General features: G+C 37.2%; 1 protein-coding gene and 1 long non-coding RNA gene across 2 annotated transcripts in view; both read left to right on the forward strand.

The window, feature by feature from the left end:
• The window catches only part of LOC106947335 (uncharacterized), a 9,274-nt gene extending 8,154 nt beyond the window's left edge, over positions 1 to 1,120 (forward strand). Inside the window, exon 2 of the long non-coding RNA XR_001424963.1 lies at positions 298 to 1,120. This is a non-coding gene — a long non-coding RNA (uncharacterized LOC106947335). The remainder of the gene's footprint in view (positions 1 to 297) is intronic.
• A 12,523-nt stretch (positions 1,121 to 13,643) lies between these two features.
• lsm3 (LSM3 homolog, U6 small nuclear RNA and mRNA degradation associated) lies at positions 13,644 to 16,577 on the forward strand. Its single transcript, XM_015032250.1, has 4 exons — positions 13,644 to 13,731; positions 14,921 to 15,031; positions 15,120 to 15,215; positions 15,887 to 16,577. Exons 1-4 carry the CDS (start codon positions 13,711 to 13,713, stop codon positions 15,965 to 15,967), a joined length of 309 nt encoding a protein of 102 aa, XP_014887736.1. The 5' UTR covers positions 13,644 to 13,710; the 3' UTR covers positions 15,968 to 16,577.
• Positions 16,578 to 18,401: the final 1,824 nt, after the last annotated feature.

Genomic DNA, 18,401 nt, shown 5'->3' on the forward strand with positions numbered 1-18,401 from the left:
GTTTTAGTGGGGGATTATTGGTGGTGAGCAATATGCAAAATATGCATTGTTGTTGCTTCTTTGCTTCAACCATGTTTGTGAATCTGAGGGAAATAAAATAAATAATAAATACATTATCTCTGCACTTATATAACACTTAATCTACTTAATTTATCCCAAAACTGGATAACGGAGGAGGAAATTAGCGGCTTGAACAATATTTACATTTTGTGCAACTGAGGCTCGGATCAGAGTGTTTTCATGCCGCTCGTTCATCTCTTGGTTAATAAGTGTCTAATTGGAGGATGTCTTTTTCAGTATCTGCTGACGCCATCGCTGCAGGAAGGCCAGCCAGAAATGAGATCTCATTACTGGTTGGTTCTTCTGGCTGAGCTGGGAGCCAGGCCTGGCAGAGCGAGACACACACTGCGACAGCAGCGCTGCTGACACACTTACACACATTTTGTGTTACCAGCCCCAACCCTAAAATGGCTTTTCAGAAAACTTTACCCAGCTTTCCAAAGATGTTGCCCACTCCTTCACACCCAAATCCCAGTAAGAAAGGGGATGAAGTGGGATTTTTAGGAAGTACACTGTACATACAGAACACTCACACAAACAAACACAGACATCCTGTCCAAGTTTCACAGCAAGAAGACAGATTGGAGTCAGTGTGAGCGTGGTGAGACGAATGTTTTCTGGCAGTCAGTGATAAAGATGACATCACAGCACAGCCATGGTGATGAACAATGTGTTCTGATCCGTCTCCACTGAAAAGAGCAACGTCCCTCATTCTTCTCCCATAGTCCGGTTCGCAGCCCAAACAAACATTCAGCGTGCCGTTTTCCTTCAGGCCAGTGAAGATGAGACTCCTGTGGGACACCAAGAAGACCGGTTTATTATAAATGATAAAAGCTCAGAGGCTCAGCTGAGGCTTGAATCCAGGCCTGGGTGTTTCTGCATGGAGTTTGCATGTTCTCCATGTGCAGGTGTGGGTTTTCTCCAGGCACTCCAGTTTCCTTCTACAGTCAAAAAATATGACTGATAGGTTGAAACGTCTCTTCAAATTGTTCTCAGGTGTCAGTATTTGTCCTGTGTGTTTAATTTCACAACATAAGTGCTCAATAAATTTATTAATTACTCTGAAAATAATTATTCAGGGTATTTGCTGGTGAATATCTTTTGTAATAGTTTCAAATGCATCACAAATTCCTAATAAAAATAAGTCTAGCTGAATGTCGCAACACATTCTGAACAAATGTCTGTACTTTGGGACGTATTTTCAGAAGTTGTATTTATTTAGCTGCAGCTTTATTTAATTATGAATTTTTGTTAATTCATGTTCTCAGATGCAGCTTGCTCTGCACTTTAGCACTTAAGTTTTTCATTTTTTACGCACAGCTTCTGTGTCTTTGAATGAATCTGAGGACAAGGTCCATTTTCTGGTCTAAAACATTTTCCATTGAAAGAGAAAACAATCTGTGTCCTTATTAAGATGAAAAGAAAAATGCACATTAGCTGATATGAGCCTATTCCATGACATAAATGAGCCATGCAGAGATATTTTGATCTGCAGAGCCTGGCAGGTTGATTGTAAGAAGAAAAATGTCCTGATCTCACCGAGTCCCAGTTTGATATGACATTTAAGTTGATCAAATCAAAGCCAGGTTTATGCTAAACACCTCAGTCGTTGCTCAATTTTAAATGACCAACTGAATGTTTCTCTATGCAAAATGAAATGTCCAGACTGCAAAAGTTTCTGTGGAGGACGCAGAGTGGGACACACTCTGAGGAACGGTCATCTCACTGGCTGATCCTCAGTGAGATGAAAACCAGACAGAATCAGGAGTTACAGCTCCCTTCACAGTTATTGGTGGCCCCCATAAAGACATGAACTTAAAAACTAGCAGTTGAGAGAGCTTGATGACCAGGCATGGTGGGAAGAAACCAGGTTCAGCATGTTTCTCACAGTTCTGGTTGTAATATTAGTCATTCTTGAACATAGAAACATTCTAATTTCACTTTATGCTGCCTCTGAGATCCAAAACATGTCGTTTATCTGAGGTGTGTGTGTGGGCCAGATTTCCTTGTAAATGTAAAATCTTGATACATCATCATTCATTATTTTGTGTTTAACAATGAGGAGCAAGTATCTATTTACATTATCTCCACTGTCACCCTGTGCTTGTTCAGGATGATTACTTCAAAGTCAATGAATCGTTGTAATTGGCTGGGCTTCTCTGGAGAGATGCTTTTTTCCTAATTGGCATTATTTAATTTAAATTCACTAAATGAGTTCAAGATGAAATATGTTATTGGACTCAGACAGATTTGATTCAGTCATTTTGTGTGTGAATGAATCTTTTCATCCTGTAAGTTTTCTGAAATAATATCTGTTGTGTATTTGACAGTATATTAATAAACTCTGCAGGTAAATTGAGTACATGGGGGAAAATGCTGGATATGATCCTCATGAGTCACATTCCTCTGCTAATTACAGAAGCTACGTTTTGAGGCTTTGTGTAGAAGCAGCAGCAGCTGATTTGGTAGCAAAGCTCTTAATTCTCACCTGGTTTTTACCTGCATAAAGTTTGTTGTTTGGCTTTTCATGAACCTGGAAAGAAACTCAGAACTGCTACACTAAAACACCTGACCAGTCTTCAGACGAACCGCTAGCTAAGACCAAAGTGACGCAACTTTTATCACATGAAGCAGTGAATATGAAAACAGCTTGAATATTATAAACTAAGAAAAGCAGCTTAACAAACATAAACACTTAGCGGTAACTAAGGAGTCACTTCTGGAACTGTTTTATTTCGACCATTAGAATTTACAATCATCAAACGTTTGAACGCTCAGTTTTCCTTTGTGGAGATTCTCACAAGTCAGTGGAAACGTTGTTTTTATTACGTCTGAAAAAGAGAATTTGTTCTGCTCTGTTTTTAGTCACCCAGCTCCTGTAACAACATGCAGCATCAGCACTCAGGTGACAGAAGACCCAAAAAGTAAAAGCAGTTGGTGTTTATTTTGCTTGGCCTGTTTGTGCAGAGGTATGCTTGATAAGTTGTGAATGTTGCAGCACTTAGAGGTTAATTATTGTTATTTTTACCAGCTGAGGGAACAGCGAAGTGGGGCAGCGTCAGATCAGAGAAGCTCCGTCTGCAGGAGAGCGCCAGCCGCAGACAGAAATAAACCTGACAGTTCTGCATTCCTCACTCTGTTCCCTTTCAACTGTGAATATGACACCGCTGAGTCACACGGGGACATGTGTGTGTGTGTGTGTGTGTGTGTGTGTGTGTGTGTGTGTGTGTGTGTGTAGGTGTGTCACTTAGAAAGAGCTTGTCTACGCAAAGTTCATACGTTTTTATGCATAAGTGCAGGCCGTTCACTGATGTATAGATATGAACAGGAAAACATAATAGGATCAGTCATCTTCAGTCTTCTGTCACACACACACACACACACACACACACACACACACACACACACACACACACACACACACACACATCTCTGCTTTGAAGTATCAGTGTATACGTCTATAACTCACCAGCTTGTCCTTAATTCCTGATTATGGTTTATTTTCTTGTCATATTCTCAGCCTTCATGTAACTGAACAGACAATAACAGAGAATTTAAGAGACACATTTAAAAACATGGATCACAAAACTGTCACAAAAATGACAATGGTTTTGTCTTAATAACTCCTGAGTTTACAAAGATTTAAATGTTCACATTAAAATGATTGCAGTGCTTCATCCCCTTCATTCCTACTAAATGTAGTGGATTCAATAAATTGGCTGTATTTTTGCATATTTTCTAAACCTAAGTGACTTTTCCTTTTTTGAAAAATACTGAGTATGACAAAGTACTTTTAACATAACAGTTAAACTCCCTATCTCATTCTGATTCAATTTATTTTTTCCTTTCAACATTTTCCTTTTAGCAGTCTTTGGAAAATGAATGCATAGTTCATGTTTCTCCCTCCCTGGGTAATCTTTGCCTTTCTCTTTACACTCCACATTGCAGATTTTCTGCTCTGCTTGCACACAAGTGAACGTCCATGAGGGAGCAAATAAATCTGCAATACTGCAACAAAAATGTCCAGGTTGTAATAAAACTGCAACAAAAGACACATTTTCCCATGTTTTATTTTGCCTCCTTTCTTTTCCATCTCCATTTCAATCTTACTTATTGTTAAACGCAAAATAATGAATGATGATGTATCAAGATCTTACATTTACAAGGAAATCTGGCCCACACACACACCTCGGATAAACGACACATTTTGGATCTCAGAGGCAGCGTAAAGTGAAATTAGAATATTTCCATTAAGTTTCTGGATTATTAGCTTTTACTATTTGCACAAAAATAAAAATTTATCCCCACTAAAAAGTGCACATTAAATACATAATAAATACAGAAAAAATATGTACCAAACCTCAGATTCTTTCTTTTTGATGCTTTTACTTCTTGTGAATTCATGGCCCAGAACCCATTATTGGCTTTCTGTGACTCACAATTGACCTTAGTCATGAGTGTCTGTGTGTGTGCGTGTGTGTGTGTGCGTGTGTGTGTGTGTGTGTGTGTGTATGTGTGTGTGTGTGTGTGTGTGTGTGTGTGTGCGTGTGTTTGCGTGTGTGTGTGTGTGTGTTGGTTCTGACAGTCACACACTGACCGCTGCGAAGGCTCCATGCTCCCTGCACAACCTGAAAGGGGATTAGGAAGACATAGAAAATGCTTGGATGGATCTTTGCTGTCGTTTTATTTTGGACAGAAAAACTTTTGTTGTGCATCTATTTCCTGAAAAATTACTTTTCTTTCTGTTTCTGCTAGCACATTTCTTTTGCCCATTTTCGTGTCTGGTTATAAAGGGAATCTGATTGTGTTTCACAGAACAGAAACTAGTGAAGACATATTACCAAAATGAACTGGCAGCATTTATTACTTCTTGGCATTACTCTCCTTCCGTTGCACTCATCAAATGAATGCTCCTTGCTGGAAGAGCAGCAGTGCAGCTGCGTCCAAAGCCTTTAGATAATGGGGCTAATAATGTGATGGTGCAGATGATGACATCCTCCGCTAATACAGCTTTACACGCATTTAAAAATACAGATTTGATTCTAATCTTCTACAGCAGCACTTAGTGTCAATTGGTTCTGAAGCCACAACAGCATTTCTCTCTCATTACAGCAAAAATGACAAGTTATTGAAAAGTACCAACCTCCAGCTCACCACTAGCTGAACTGAATCTTATTTTGAGGAATAAAACTGAAGAGGGTTTGATATGATTCCCATAGTGTTTGGTTGTTTGAGCACTAATGAATACTTTTCAGGTATGTAAAATTGTTTTAAACCATTTAATTGCACAAAATTGTATGAATTATTCAAGTTGTGTTGACCTGTCACATATAAACCCAATAACATACAGTTTCCTGTCATATTAAATATAAAAAGAAGGTTTAAGGGCCACGAATGAGTTTGTTTTGGACGACACTTCAACGTCTGACACCAGCATAAAATCGCTGCTTGTTGAAAACCTTTTGTGGACATTCAGCACATAAAGACTGAAAAGACTGAAATTTAGAGGCCAAATGTATCCAAGTTTCTGCCAATCTTGATAAAAGAGAAAAGTTATGACCCCAGAATTGGTGCAAACAAGAGGAATTTTCCGAGTCTGACTGTTTAAAAGCTGCGGGGAGTAAACTTGTTTTTTCCTACCCAACTCTCTTGCTCTGCTGTCAGGAGCCATATGGGTCGTTTCCTGACGGGTTCCTGTGAGCTTTAGAAACACAACCTGCACAAGGTTAAAGACTCATCCACCACGTTCTCACTACGTTAGGACGATGGTAAACTCTCTGCTGTAAAACTTCTTACCAACTTCATCTAAAACTTCTGTGACTTTCCTAGTTTTTTTAGTGGAATCCAAAAATTCCCCAATTCCCTCCATTTTTCCCACATAGTGGAAATTAAAAAGCCTGCTTCATGTAAACTGAAAATAAACTCAAATCAAACGGTAGATGTTTGACTTGGTGCTCATTGCTTTCATCTGGTTGTGTAGTTGTTTTAGCTGTCGTGGCGTAAAGGCACAATGAGAGGATGAAGGGTCAGTGTTGAGGGTTCGGTGACATCTAGTGGCACAAATTTCTAACTGCAATCAAGAAAAGCTCCAACATCATTGAATCCAGAATCCAACTGCAACAAGGTGAGACAAAATCTACAGGATTTACATTCAGCAATGTTTTTCATTAGTTTTAAGGATGAAGGAGGTTAATATGGTTACCAAACCAGAACTTTATTGAAAATTGTGTTTTTGTTGCTTCCTGTGCATAAAACATTTTACTGATAAACATGTGGATGAAATTAACGAGGGATAATAAATGACTTACAATTACTCTGCTCACACAATCTCCTCTCCCATTTATATTCATTCTGAGACATTTTTTCTAACACATCAGCCATTTTTCCCATTTTCTTGCCATCTCCATCTTGATCTGCTCTTTTTAGCCTTTCTTTGATTTCCCTTTTTTCCTCAGCCAGAGGCAGAGGGAATGACACCAGTGCAGCCGCATGATAGATAGCCATCATTCCAACCTCTGCAAACTCACATTCTCTGAAATGGCTGGCATAGAATTGCATCTGGAAAGCTTATAGGTTTTTGGCACATAAAGCAATCAGATACAGGAAGCTTCAACAAAGAAACGTCACGAGAACAGTGTTTCCTTATCGTAGGGATTTGTTTATCATGCTGAAATGTTTGCAGTGGAAATGAAATAAGAGTTTGTCTTCACAGCTGAGGCTTGGTTTGGGGGTTTTGCCTGGACTTAATAGAAAATGAAAGTTAGGTAGAACCAAAAAGTAATAAAGTAAAATATATGACTTTCAATCTGGAAATAGTTTTCCTTCTTTTAGTGGAAAATATTAAAAACCGGCATATCTTTAATCAAAGTCGCCAGTTTTTCCCCAAACCCAAAGAGCTACTGTCTATGAAGAAATATTAAAATATTATACACAGTGTGGCCAACTGCAAGGTGCATCACTCTCCTCTATGTCATCTTTACTCCTTCAGTGCAGATTATTTCGCTTGCAGGATGTTTCAAGGCGAAGGTGCAAATAATTTGACACATTAAAATCCCTTCGCATTTCCAGCTTCTCATGTAGTTTGTTGATAAACTGCATGAATATTGATCAAGAAGTTTGATCAATATTGATCCCTGAAAATGCTACAAAAGAATAATAAAAAGCAAAAACTGAAGTTTCAGAATATTTTGTCATATTTAATCACTAAATATGAATGTTTTGAGATTTACATTAATCAACGTTACTTAAAAATAACTAGGTACTAAAAACAATAAGGATAAAGACACAGAATAAAAACTCTGTGCATAAATGACTATTACAATAAGAACTCCACAATAACTCTTCTACTGTTTGACTGAGAAGACGTGTAAGGATGTGAACAGTCAGATTTATAGCGTACATCTACATTATGTCTGAATGTGATGATAAAGTAAATCCTTTAAGACAAAACAAACACCAGCAGATGGAGCCTGATATAGAAGTGATTAGTAATGCAGCTGCAGTAAGAAACGGAGGGAAAGCGCCCCGGATCCCTCTCCACAAACTGCTTCTGCCTCAGTCGGTGCGGCTGAGAAGATGCTCTGAATCAAAGGGTGTCGTTATTTATTGCGTTTTCCCAGTTTGGAATGAATAATGAGGAATAATGAATCAAGTGTGTCCTCTGTGTTCCCCATCGTCCCCAGCTTCTCCTCGGCCGATGTTTTAAATAGCTTCTGTAGAAATAGCTACTGAGGAGACAAACTGCTCTGACAACGTCTGCTGAAAGTGTGTGTGTGTGTGTGTGTGTGTGTGTGTGTGTGTGTGTGTGTGTGTGTGTGTGTGTGTGTGTGCATGACTTTGTGTTTAAGTCTTTATACCAGCTCATACATATTGGTATGACTTGAAGCCTGATCCTGTGACTTTGGCTTCATCCATAATTAAATGTGTATAAATCAGTCACTGCTGTAATGTGGAGCTGAAACCCTTTAATGACTGCAGAGCTATTCTGAGGTTCGGACCTGACAGGTACACACTTTCATCACTCAAACTCATCATTATGCCTCCTCTCAACACTTTTTTTCTGTTTTCTGCCCTTAATATTTTCTCTCTATTTTTAGGTTGTGTCGAGAAATGTTTTATTTTTTATTATTATTTTTGCAAAGTTGGGAAAAACATCAATCTATTGATTCTCTATATGCTCTTCTTCATCTGATTGGTCACATACAGATAAAAGATGCTGCTCTGACTTGCTAAGTCTTCCTCTTGGGATAAATCTGAATAAATCCTGGTTTTTAATGGAGATTAATCAAACTTTATTTTGAAAGGGTTCTAAGAACTCCACCTTAAAGAGGGTGAAGCTGTGAAGATTATTTGGCCATTTAGACAAACAGCTGAAAGCAAAAGTTTAGATACACCAAATAAAAAGGACGTTTCATTTTGTTCACTCATTTCCTGATGTTTAATCAGACTGACTGACTTCTCTTTTTTTAGGTCATTTAGAAAAATTATTTCTATTAGTTAAATGTCACAATACTGAGAGAGATAAAATGTGAGAGAATTATTTAATTATGACTTTAAAATCAGACATTTCTATACATTTCCTCAGTATCTGGTAGCATTCTTCCACATTCCTTATAACTGGTCATTATAAAGTCTCTGTGTCTGTTTGCAAACTGCATTCTAACCGTTTTATGTTTCCTCAGAGTCGTTGCTCTGTGGATCATGACTCAGTCCTACCAGCTTCAGCCAACATCTTCACCAGGTCTTTGACTTTTGTTCTGAGGGTCAATTTGGACATTTTGGACCAGAACCAGTTCATCTCTGGGACACAGAAGCGCTCTCCTTCCTGAGCGGTGTGATGGTTGGACAGTTTTATCAGACCTATAATTATGTATAACTGTTTAAAGAGATAAAAACTGTTTACAAATTCCACAGTTCTCGTCCTGACGTGTTGGCTGATTCCTTTTGACTTCCTCATCGTGTCGAACCAGAAAGCAGAGATTCCAGGTGTGGCTTTACAACCCCTGGACCAGAGACGGGGGGGAAGTTCGCACTTCTGCGTGGTCATTGACACAAATGTTCATGTCTCCTTGTTATTCTGTCACTTCCATTCTTTCAGTTTGTCTGTTAATCACCAGATGTCTGGAAAATATGCCCACCTCACATCTGAGGTAATTGTCACTTGCATGCCTTAAAATACATCCACACATGACACGTCTGATAGGTTCAGATGTGTGAGTGAACCTATCAGATGTTTCCAAAGCTGTGACATCATCATCTGGGATTTTCCACATTGTTTTAGAAGACAGTAATCATTCTGGAAGTACACTTCTGGTTTTGAAGACATTAATAAGTAAATCTCTGGCATATTCTGTCTGTCATTGTTGTGGCATTTAGAAAATAGAAATAATTTTGGTCATTCTGACCTAAAATACGAGAGATTTGATCTCATTAACTTCAGGTTTCAGGCAGTGGGAAGAGAGGATCTATGTGTCAGTTTAGTTGCTGTATGTAAACATTTCAACTGTACATTCACTTTTGATCTAAAAATATTGTAGAAAATATTTTGTATGCCACCATAACTCATGTGCCTCCGTGTTTGGCCAGGCCTCAGTGAGTTTGAGGCCTAAATCCAGGAATGACGCAGGAGAGCAGACTGACTGCAGCTGTGAAGACGGACAGACTGAAGTAAAACAATGACTCGACTCTACAGGCAAACGTTCAGCTTACGTCACTCAGGCAGATTGTTACAGAGTATTTTCGGCATGACAGAACCTCCAACAGGATGCTGCAGTTGGAAGCCACAGTGCAACATGTTGTTATGAAACTTGTCTGGATGAAATCATTTTCAGTCCTGTGAAGGAGGAAACATAAAGCTGTACGTCTATACGTACAGCTTTGTTGTAAAATCTGACATGTTGCAACTTTGATGTTAAAAAATGTCTAAAATTATAAGATATTTTCTTTACTTTTGAGCTACGGTGGCAAATTTCTACTAGTAAATTTTTAGCGTAATCCAAAATGACATAAAGCAGATTTTAAAAGTAGAAGAGGCGTTAGGAGATGTAGGTTTTCTTCATAAACTGGTCATTAAATGATCTGACAGTCTGCACAACTCTGTAAAAATCACATTTTTATTTTACTCTAAAATATTTACCGCCATCTACATATTAAAATATAGAGAGGAGTGCTTCAGTTCCACAGTGATGTTATTTCACCAGAATGACCTAGTTAAAGTTAGAACGTTGTGCCAAAGAAAATCTGATCAGAATGCAGTCCATTAGAGCAGGAGTTGTTTTTATGGATAAAAGTATCAGACACACACATGACAATGAAGAAACTGAAAAAAGGACTAAGTGTACTTCTTTGAAAATGACACAAAATATTAATGCATTAGTTTCCCACAGGGTCTTGGTGATGTGTCACTGTCTTCAGTTATTCTCTGGCTAAAAGCTCAGACTAACTGCTTTTTCATCAACATGAACAATTATTCCTTTCTTTAAAAGCTAATTCTAAAAAGCCCACATATAACACGCCAACAGGAAATGTTTTGTCCCCAAAACACCGAGCCGGGCTGAGGCTCCAGAAGTCTTTTTCCTTTCCTCTTTTCATCTTTCTTATTTGGCAGCACACGTCACATCCACTCTGCTCAGATTACCTACTCCAGTCCGTTTTATCTACCCTGGAGCAAGTAGAATGGGAAGTTGCTGACTGTAGGTGCATGCGACCTGATGTCCTTAAAAAATGTCATGTCTAATGGCTTCCCATCAATCATTCTCAAAGCAGGGCACCTTGTTATAATTTGCATATTAATTCCCAAAAAATTGTCACAAAGTAAAAACAGAATATTCAAAGAGCTAGATTTCAACTGGGTCCGTTTTAGATTACTGCAGTTGGTGTGTGAGTCGCTTCAGAAAGCTGTGAGTCTCTAAGCAGCACGTTTCTTCTTCTGCATCTGTCTCAATCAAATGGAGAAGGTGGTAACTGTGAAATGCGTCACTGCGAGTAATTTCCTAAAACAATGCAGATGAGCACAGCTGATGATGAGGTGTTCATCTGTGTGCATCACTGCAGTCAGACTTTGGTTTTCTAACTTTAACTTTGACACATTAGCAAACACTGACAGTGAAAAAGAAAATTCATCAAACTAATATCTAAGCTGGATGCTGGACCTCATCATCTTTGTGTTGTGGCGTTTGATGCTCAGCTGGAATGAAATCCACATTTTATATATGGATCTAGTTATGACTTACTTATAATAGGGCCATTTATGTAATGCCAGATGTATGTTAGCAAATTAAAAAAAGTCTTGGAAATAAACAACAATGAAGATAATTATTTTGCTCCTTTTGTTGGTTTTCAATCAAATTAAGTTTCCAAGCAGATGCATGTTTTCATTGACGACATTGAGGCAGAACACACAGATCTGTTAAAGGCCAAGGCCTTAAATACTTTGATGGATGACTTGTTCTAGTTTTTTTTTTAATTGGCTTCCTGGTCAAACCGGTCAGGCAGGGAGAGATGAACAACACTAGGTCTGCCAGCGACCTCATGTGGCCATAAGTTAAACTACAACTGCCGCATCAGATTTAAAAGATTACCATAAAAAATGCTGACGTACAACGTAATAAGGTTTTGATTTATTTTCCAAAGTAATTTTATGTTTTTATCTATAAAGGTTATATTTTGTTATTCTATTAATAATGATCATCTTTAAAAAATTTATCCCTTTTGTGCTTATTGATATATTACTGATATACTTCCTTTTATGTTAAATAATTTCTTGTCAAACATCTGATTCAGAATGAAATCAAATAATTTATAATTTATTCTGATGCTGCATTTTAACTGATTTTTGAATAACTAATTTTGTTCATTTAACTGTGCATTGGTTATCAAGGTGGAGCCATGAATGCAAAACCAGTGTTGTTACCTGTAAAGGTGAGGACTCAGTTCAACTTACAAAAAGAAATTTATTTTTAACAAAAAACATTCATTAAAAAAAACAAATCAAACAAATCTTAACACTACAGTCAGAATTATCAACTCCCCTGATGAAGTCTTATAAAACCCCATGGAAGTGACTATAAAAACTGCTCAAAAGAACAAAGACAATCCTCACGACATTTAAAACCTAGAAACAATACTAATTTGTAATGTGACTGAGTGGAAAAACAAAACTCAACGTCAACATGTTGTGACTATAACCAAACTGGGAGATTAGAGTCGAGGAACATTTGTACAAAAATGATTTTATAAAATAGTGCAATGAAAGGTAACAAAGCCAAACTGTGGAAGAGACTAATGTATTTAAAGAAATGAACATTACAACAAGTCATAATCAAAACCTAGAAAGGTGACAAAGTCAAACACAAACTTTAGTTATAAAACCTGTGAAAACTGTTCCCAATTCCTAACTGCTTTGAACTTTTGTACAATAAAACACAAAAAATGCACATGATTGGGAGAGCAGATTGCTGTTTCTGTCTTCTGTCTGTTTATTTTTGTGTCAATATGAGGCTGGCCTAAACCAGGAGAATGTCATCTTTGGTCTTGGTTCCAGCACCACCATGTGGCTGGTTATGTTCCTGTTGAGCAAACACAAAACAGCATGCAGGTTGGTCATCACTAAGCAACCAGTCACTGATAACAAGTTAATGTACAAACCAGCATGCTGTAAGTATAAGATGCAGTGTTAGTTGACAGTGGCTGATGCATATTTGACATGTTTGTTGCAGAGATCTCTTCCACCACAGAGCAACCTGGCAGCTAAGGATGGAATGGGTAATGCCGCTGCTCTGATCTGCCTCCTCAGTTTGCTGACAAACCCAGTATGGAGAACTGGGCTGTTGGACAGAGGAGGCACACATTGCCACAAGCACTGCTGTATACACACACAGAGTAGTAGAGAAACAGTCATGAAGAACAAATACACAAAAAAATGAAATGGCTTCAAGCACAGAAAAAGACATCAACGTCTTATACGAAATTGAATACATAAAACTGGTTTATTTGACAAATAATTCCACTGTAGTTGAATATTATATACATTGACTTACTATATTATTACTTACTAAATGGGTCATGATGTTTTACAAACGCTCAACACGGAAAACAGATCGCAGCAATGGAACAATCCGGATTTTTATAGTAAAAACGAACACATTTGGCAGTTTATTTTCTTACCTCACAGGGATGCGATGGAGATTATGGAAAGGCCTGGAAAGAAGCGACAGAGGACGCGCTTTATTCTCCTGAAACTGGTTGCCAAATTTGCTCTTTTTGTCGTTCTTACGATCCCCCATAAGTAATATCGAGCTTGTAGAGTGAATACTTAGGGAGCTGGAAGAAAACGAGTAATCAAGCAAAACTACAGCAAAGGTGTAAATATTAATAATTGTAAAGGATTACACAAATAAAATATGGCTTACATTTTAATTGAAAACAAATAAATCTATATAATATATTTTTTTATTAAGAGGAAAATTAATTTGAGGTTGTTTTTATCAATTTTTGGAGCACCGCATAATCTCTCCATATTAAGAAAGGGAGAAATAAAAGTAATTTTCTTCGAACGGAGCAAGTGTTCTTTGCTTTTGCCTGAAATGGCGTTTTTTACGGACCTGGCAACTTCCGTATCCGTCTCTCCGCTCGACGTAATTTCAAAGAAACATGGCGGACGAAGTTGAGCAGGTTTGTGCAGCTGTGTTGAATTAAGCCAAAATTATTATTATGTCGTTGGTGTAATGACTTTGTGTAAAATTTTAGTAATATAATCAGACATCTGCTTGAGTTTCTACGGATAGTGTGTAATTTTGGTTTTAAAAATACTATTACGAGCCTGTTCGGGCCTGTGAAACCAGCTAGCCGAATTAGCCTGCCTTCCAGCATACAATGCTGTCCTGAATATCATTAAAACGTGTTTTGATGGTTTTTGTCACCCGTTTACAAAATAAAATACATAACTGCTAGAAGTAATTAATTTCACGAGTTCGTACTATCGCTTTCCTTTCGCAACTGGGTGATGAATGCCAAGTAATGTAGTTTTTACTGCACATATTTTGAAAACCTACATTCCTGCGTTTCAAGAACAGAAAACTTCTACTTATTTTCGTCGTAACGTAATTGTTGAACCAGAATGCTGTGCTCTGCTTTGGTGTTTTATAGCATTTTTCATTAACCGCGATGTTTAGATAAGAAAATGTATATCTGATATAAAATATCTGGTTACTTAGCAAGCTACGTGTTTAAAAATCTAATTTGTACGACTCTTGAGTTTCCCAATATTTCTGTATATTTTTCCTAGGTATAAAATATTTGGGGCTCTCCATCCATTTGTTTAAAATGCTTTCTTTGTCTTATGGTGTGATTTAATGCTTATTTTAATTATTGTTACTGACCATCATTATGTGAGATAGTGGGTCAGATCTTTTTCGCAGATCCTATGTTACTTTTTAAAACGTGACCATCAGTTTTGCTTGTGCACATTCAGCTAATAAACCAATCAGGCTCATCAGTGAGAGGCAGCAGTGCAACACTGCATTGTTCTGAACGGCCGCACCATTATGGGGTGGAAAAAATTATCTTGGTTCTTAAAAAAGCTTGTGATTATTTAACCTTTATTTTACTAGGTTCGAAAATACATTTCTTTTGTTTCACTTAAAGAACAAAATAAGAGTATGCAATGTATATACTTGTAAGCTGCAAATTAACAGATTTGGTGCATTGCATATGAAATGGTAGCATGGGCATCCAATCAGCAGACAGTATTGTCCTCAAGACACAGCTCTCCTGTCGGTTGACCGTCAATAAAATCCACCATATAATTTATAATAGAGGTTCTGTTTGAAAACGGAAGTAACTGTCACTCTATGTTCTGCAGCAACCAACTACCAACACGGTCGAAGAGCCGCTTGACCTGATCAGGCTCAGTTTGGACGAGCGGATCTATGTCAAGATGAGGAACGACCGGGAGCTCCGGGGCCGTCTGCATGTAAGCTACACCCACTGGATCACTGGATCAGGTGATCCACTTCTGTCAGTTTAGATCTTTGACCTCACTCATGTTCATGTTGTCCCAGGCCTATGATCAGCACCTGAACATGATCCTGGGGGACGTGGAGGAGACGGTGACGACCGTGGAGATCGATGAGGAGACGTATGAGGAACTCTACAAGGTAAAGTACCTGTCTTCCTTTTGTTGTTTTATTTCTACACTTCATTCAGATTTATGCAATCTTCTTTAGTTCACCTCTCTATCATCTACAGTGTTAGAAACTCAGTCTGTGTTTTGATGCTGCTTTCTTTCCCATCATCACTTTGTCAACAACATTTTCTGTAAGTTTAGCCTCACATCTACTAAAAATATACATTTGGTCAATCAAGGTCAGTTTGTCTATATGCATCACTGGCATACAGACTTCGAATGGGTGGTACTTACAATTTACGGTGTGATGTCATATTTTTTATTCCAGTAACCTATTGTAATTTTTTATGTACAACAATAAAATATATTTCACAGCTCTACTTCACTTCCTTGGTCCTTTAACTATCAGAATTGACGCCCTGAAGGTCAGATTTTTGCTTGTTTTGAGTTTAAAACGTAATCAGATCCAGTTGCCGCCTGCAGAGATCTGTTACATTTTGGATAAGATTGCATAACAGTTTAGAAAATCTAATCTCTTAGTGTTGGTACTGAAAAGCAGAGAAGATCTTCAGAAATGTGTTAGATATGGTTTCAGGAGACGCCAACCTCCTGGTTAAATATGTTTCATAACTACGTTTGCAGACTTGAGTTAAAAATGAAAGATTACAGATTAATATGACTGTTTTTCATGCCGTTTTTCAGTCTACAAAGAGGAACATCCCCATGCTGTTTGTCAGAGGCGACGGCGTGGTTCTGGTAGCTCCGCCACTCAGGGTGGGCTGAAACTGGACGCTTGGTGGACGGCCGGTTTGTTGTCTCCATGTCTGCTGTAAAGTGTTGCCCATTTTCTTTGTTCTTCCTTTATTATACTTCTAATTTCACATGTAAAACTTCTCCCACTGTCAAGTTGCCTGCAAACACATTTTTGAGTGAAGAAATGGAGGAAGTTAAGAATGACAGCATTTTTTTGTTGTGTAGTTGTTGTTGAACTCGTCGGTGGATACTTCATTTGACTTTGCTCAGGATATAAATATTTTCAGATTTGATTAAATTGTTAGTTTTACATTCTGTACTTGTGTCACAAAATGTCTCATTGTGATTTCAGGTTGTATTTTTGAAGTATTAGTAGAAATAAATCAATTTTTTTTTTTAATTCTGATTCATTAAAATCCCAGTTATGTAGATACATCTTAGAAGTCCATTATGTCACAAATATTAAGTTTGAAAGGTTTCATTGAATAATTTTTTATCCCTATTTGTATTTTTGTGTTTAAATCATATCCATTTGGAAACATTTTTCAGTTGAATGATTAAAAAAAAGAAAAACAATGAGTGTTTTTAATCTCTGGTACTAAACATGCAAATTACAATAACTGCAGCAGATGAGCTGGAAACAAAGAGTTAAGTTTCTTACATTTTTACCTGTGAACGTGGGAAATTGTGCTGTTCCATTTTAACCACAAGATGGCAGTATACCTCCTGTAAACGTCCCGGTGGTTTTCTGGGAAGAGTCTGTTTAACCTATTGAGATTTAACTTGACGCACAGAGATAACTGAGATCCTGTTGCAACAAAAATATTCCTGACAAACTTCCTGAGGCATTTATGAGCATCATTTACCTGAATGGTTTATTGTCCTTATTGAAACCAGTTATTGATCCAACCACCTGGAAAACATTTTGAAGAATATATCTGAGTTATTTTATATAGTCTTTACACAGCTTATGCTTACATAAGACTGTAGAGCTCCAAGTATACTGGGATAAAAACAATGTCTAAAAGCAAAAATAAAATAACTGACAGTCGTTTCAACATGCTGGGCTAATGGTTCCCCCCACTCTGCCTGACGGGACACATGTACTGTCTGGAGATGTATCAACATTTTCGTTTCTTGATAAGACTGTAGTCTTATTTTTTGGTCTTTGTTCTAAAAACTTAATTGTAATCAGATTTCACACAATGTTCTCCAAGTCTAAATGCTAAGTAGTATTTAATTCCATTATCAGATAAAATAACACAAATAATTTAAAATCTTGTTTTTGATTCAACAATTGCAGCAATATTAAAACATTATTTGGTTAAAAAAATAGTTTACAGGAAACATTTCACATCTCTTGACCATTGTGGACAGATGCAGATGTATTAAGTACTCGTGTTTTTTTGTGCTAAAAACCTTAATGTTTAAAATGTTTCTAAACTTTTTCCATGAGCTGTTGACTCATCAGTATCCTGTTCTCCAAATGACGGCTTGTGATTTCCTGCTGCTGAGTTCAGAATGTGCAACAGGTTTGTGTTCAGAACAAGGCTGAGTTACAAAATACCCCATCCATCTACCAGAATCCTTATCTCCCTGCAGAAAATACCTAAAGTTGAATTAATCAAATTAAACTATTCATGTTTTACTCTGCAATGTTCATGTTATTCTGAAGAGTTAAAAAAAAATCCAGAGATACATCGGTCAATTAACAGGATGCCAGCTAAAAAATCTAAATATTGTGATAAATACTCCAGATAAAAATTAATCTGCTTATTTTAAACTGCTAAACTGGTAATTATCTTTAAAAACCTGATGATAGAATATTTAGTTCTTTGATGGAAGTAGAAACTTTTTTAAGGGATCTACTGACTACCAGGAGTATATAATCACTAAAATATATTCCTGGTAATCAGGATCAAGTCGTTTTGTTAAATAAACATGATGCTGTTTGTGGGAATCAGCTCAGGGAAGCTAACATCAACAGGCTGCTGTGTTGATGGAACATCGAATGATCTTAATCATATATTTTAGTTATTAGAGGTTAGTTTTTGGTTACTTAGTTTGAAGTCCATTGTCAATAAAGGAGCCATGTTGGGACGACTTCCTGAAGGCGGAGTTTCAGAAAGAGCAGGAGATCTTAAAGAGACAGAGGCCCAATTTAAGGCAAAGTCAATTTTCTTTCAAGTCATATTTGATATCACATTTTTATAGCGACTAAGGATAACATGGTTACTTAATTATGGTGTAAAATTGAAACAACTGAAGTTCACATAATTACTTGATTATGCCATAAAATGGAAAACACATAATACTGCTCCTTTAGTAAATCAGACTAATTAATTTTGCTCTGAATAAAAATGATTAAAAATCTATATTAGCTTATGAAAACAATGCAACTCCAAGCAGGTGGCAGTTCAGTCATAATATTTCTGTTCTAATCTTCAAAAAGATTAAGATGAAT

Source organism: Poecilia latipinna, unplaced genomic scaffold, assembly GCF_001443285.1.
Source record: "Poecilia latipinna isolate Pla-1442-1.1 unplaced genomic scaffold, P_latipinna-1.0 Scaffold235, whole genome shotgun sequence".
NCBI classification, from domain to species: domain Eukaryota; kingdom Metazoa; phylum Chordata; class Actinopteri; order Cyprinodontiformes; family Poeciliidae; genus Poecilia; species Poecilia latipinna.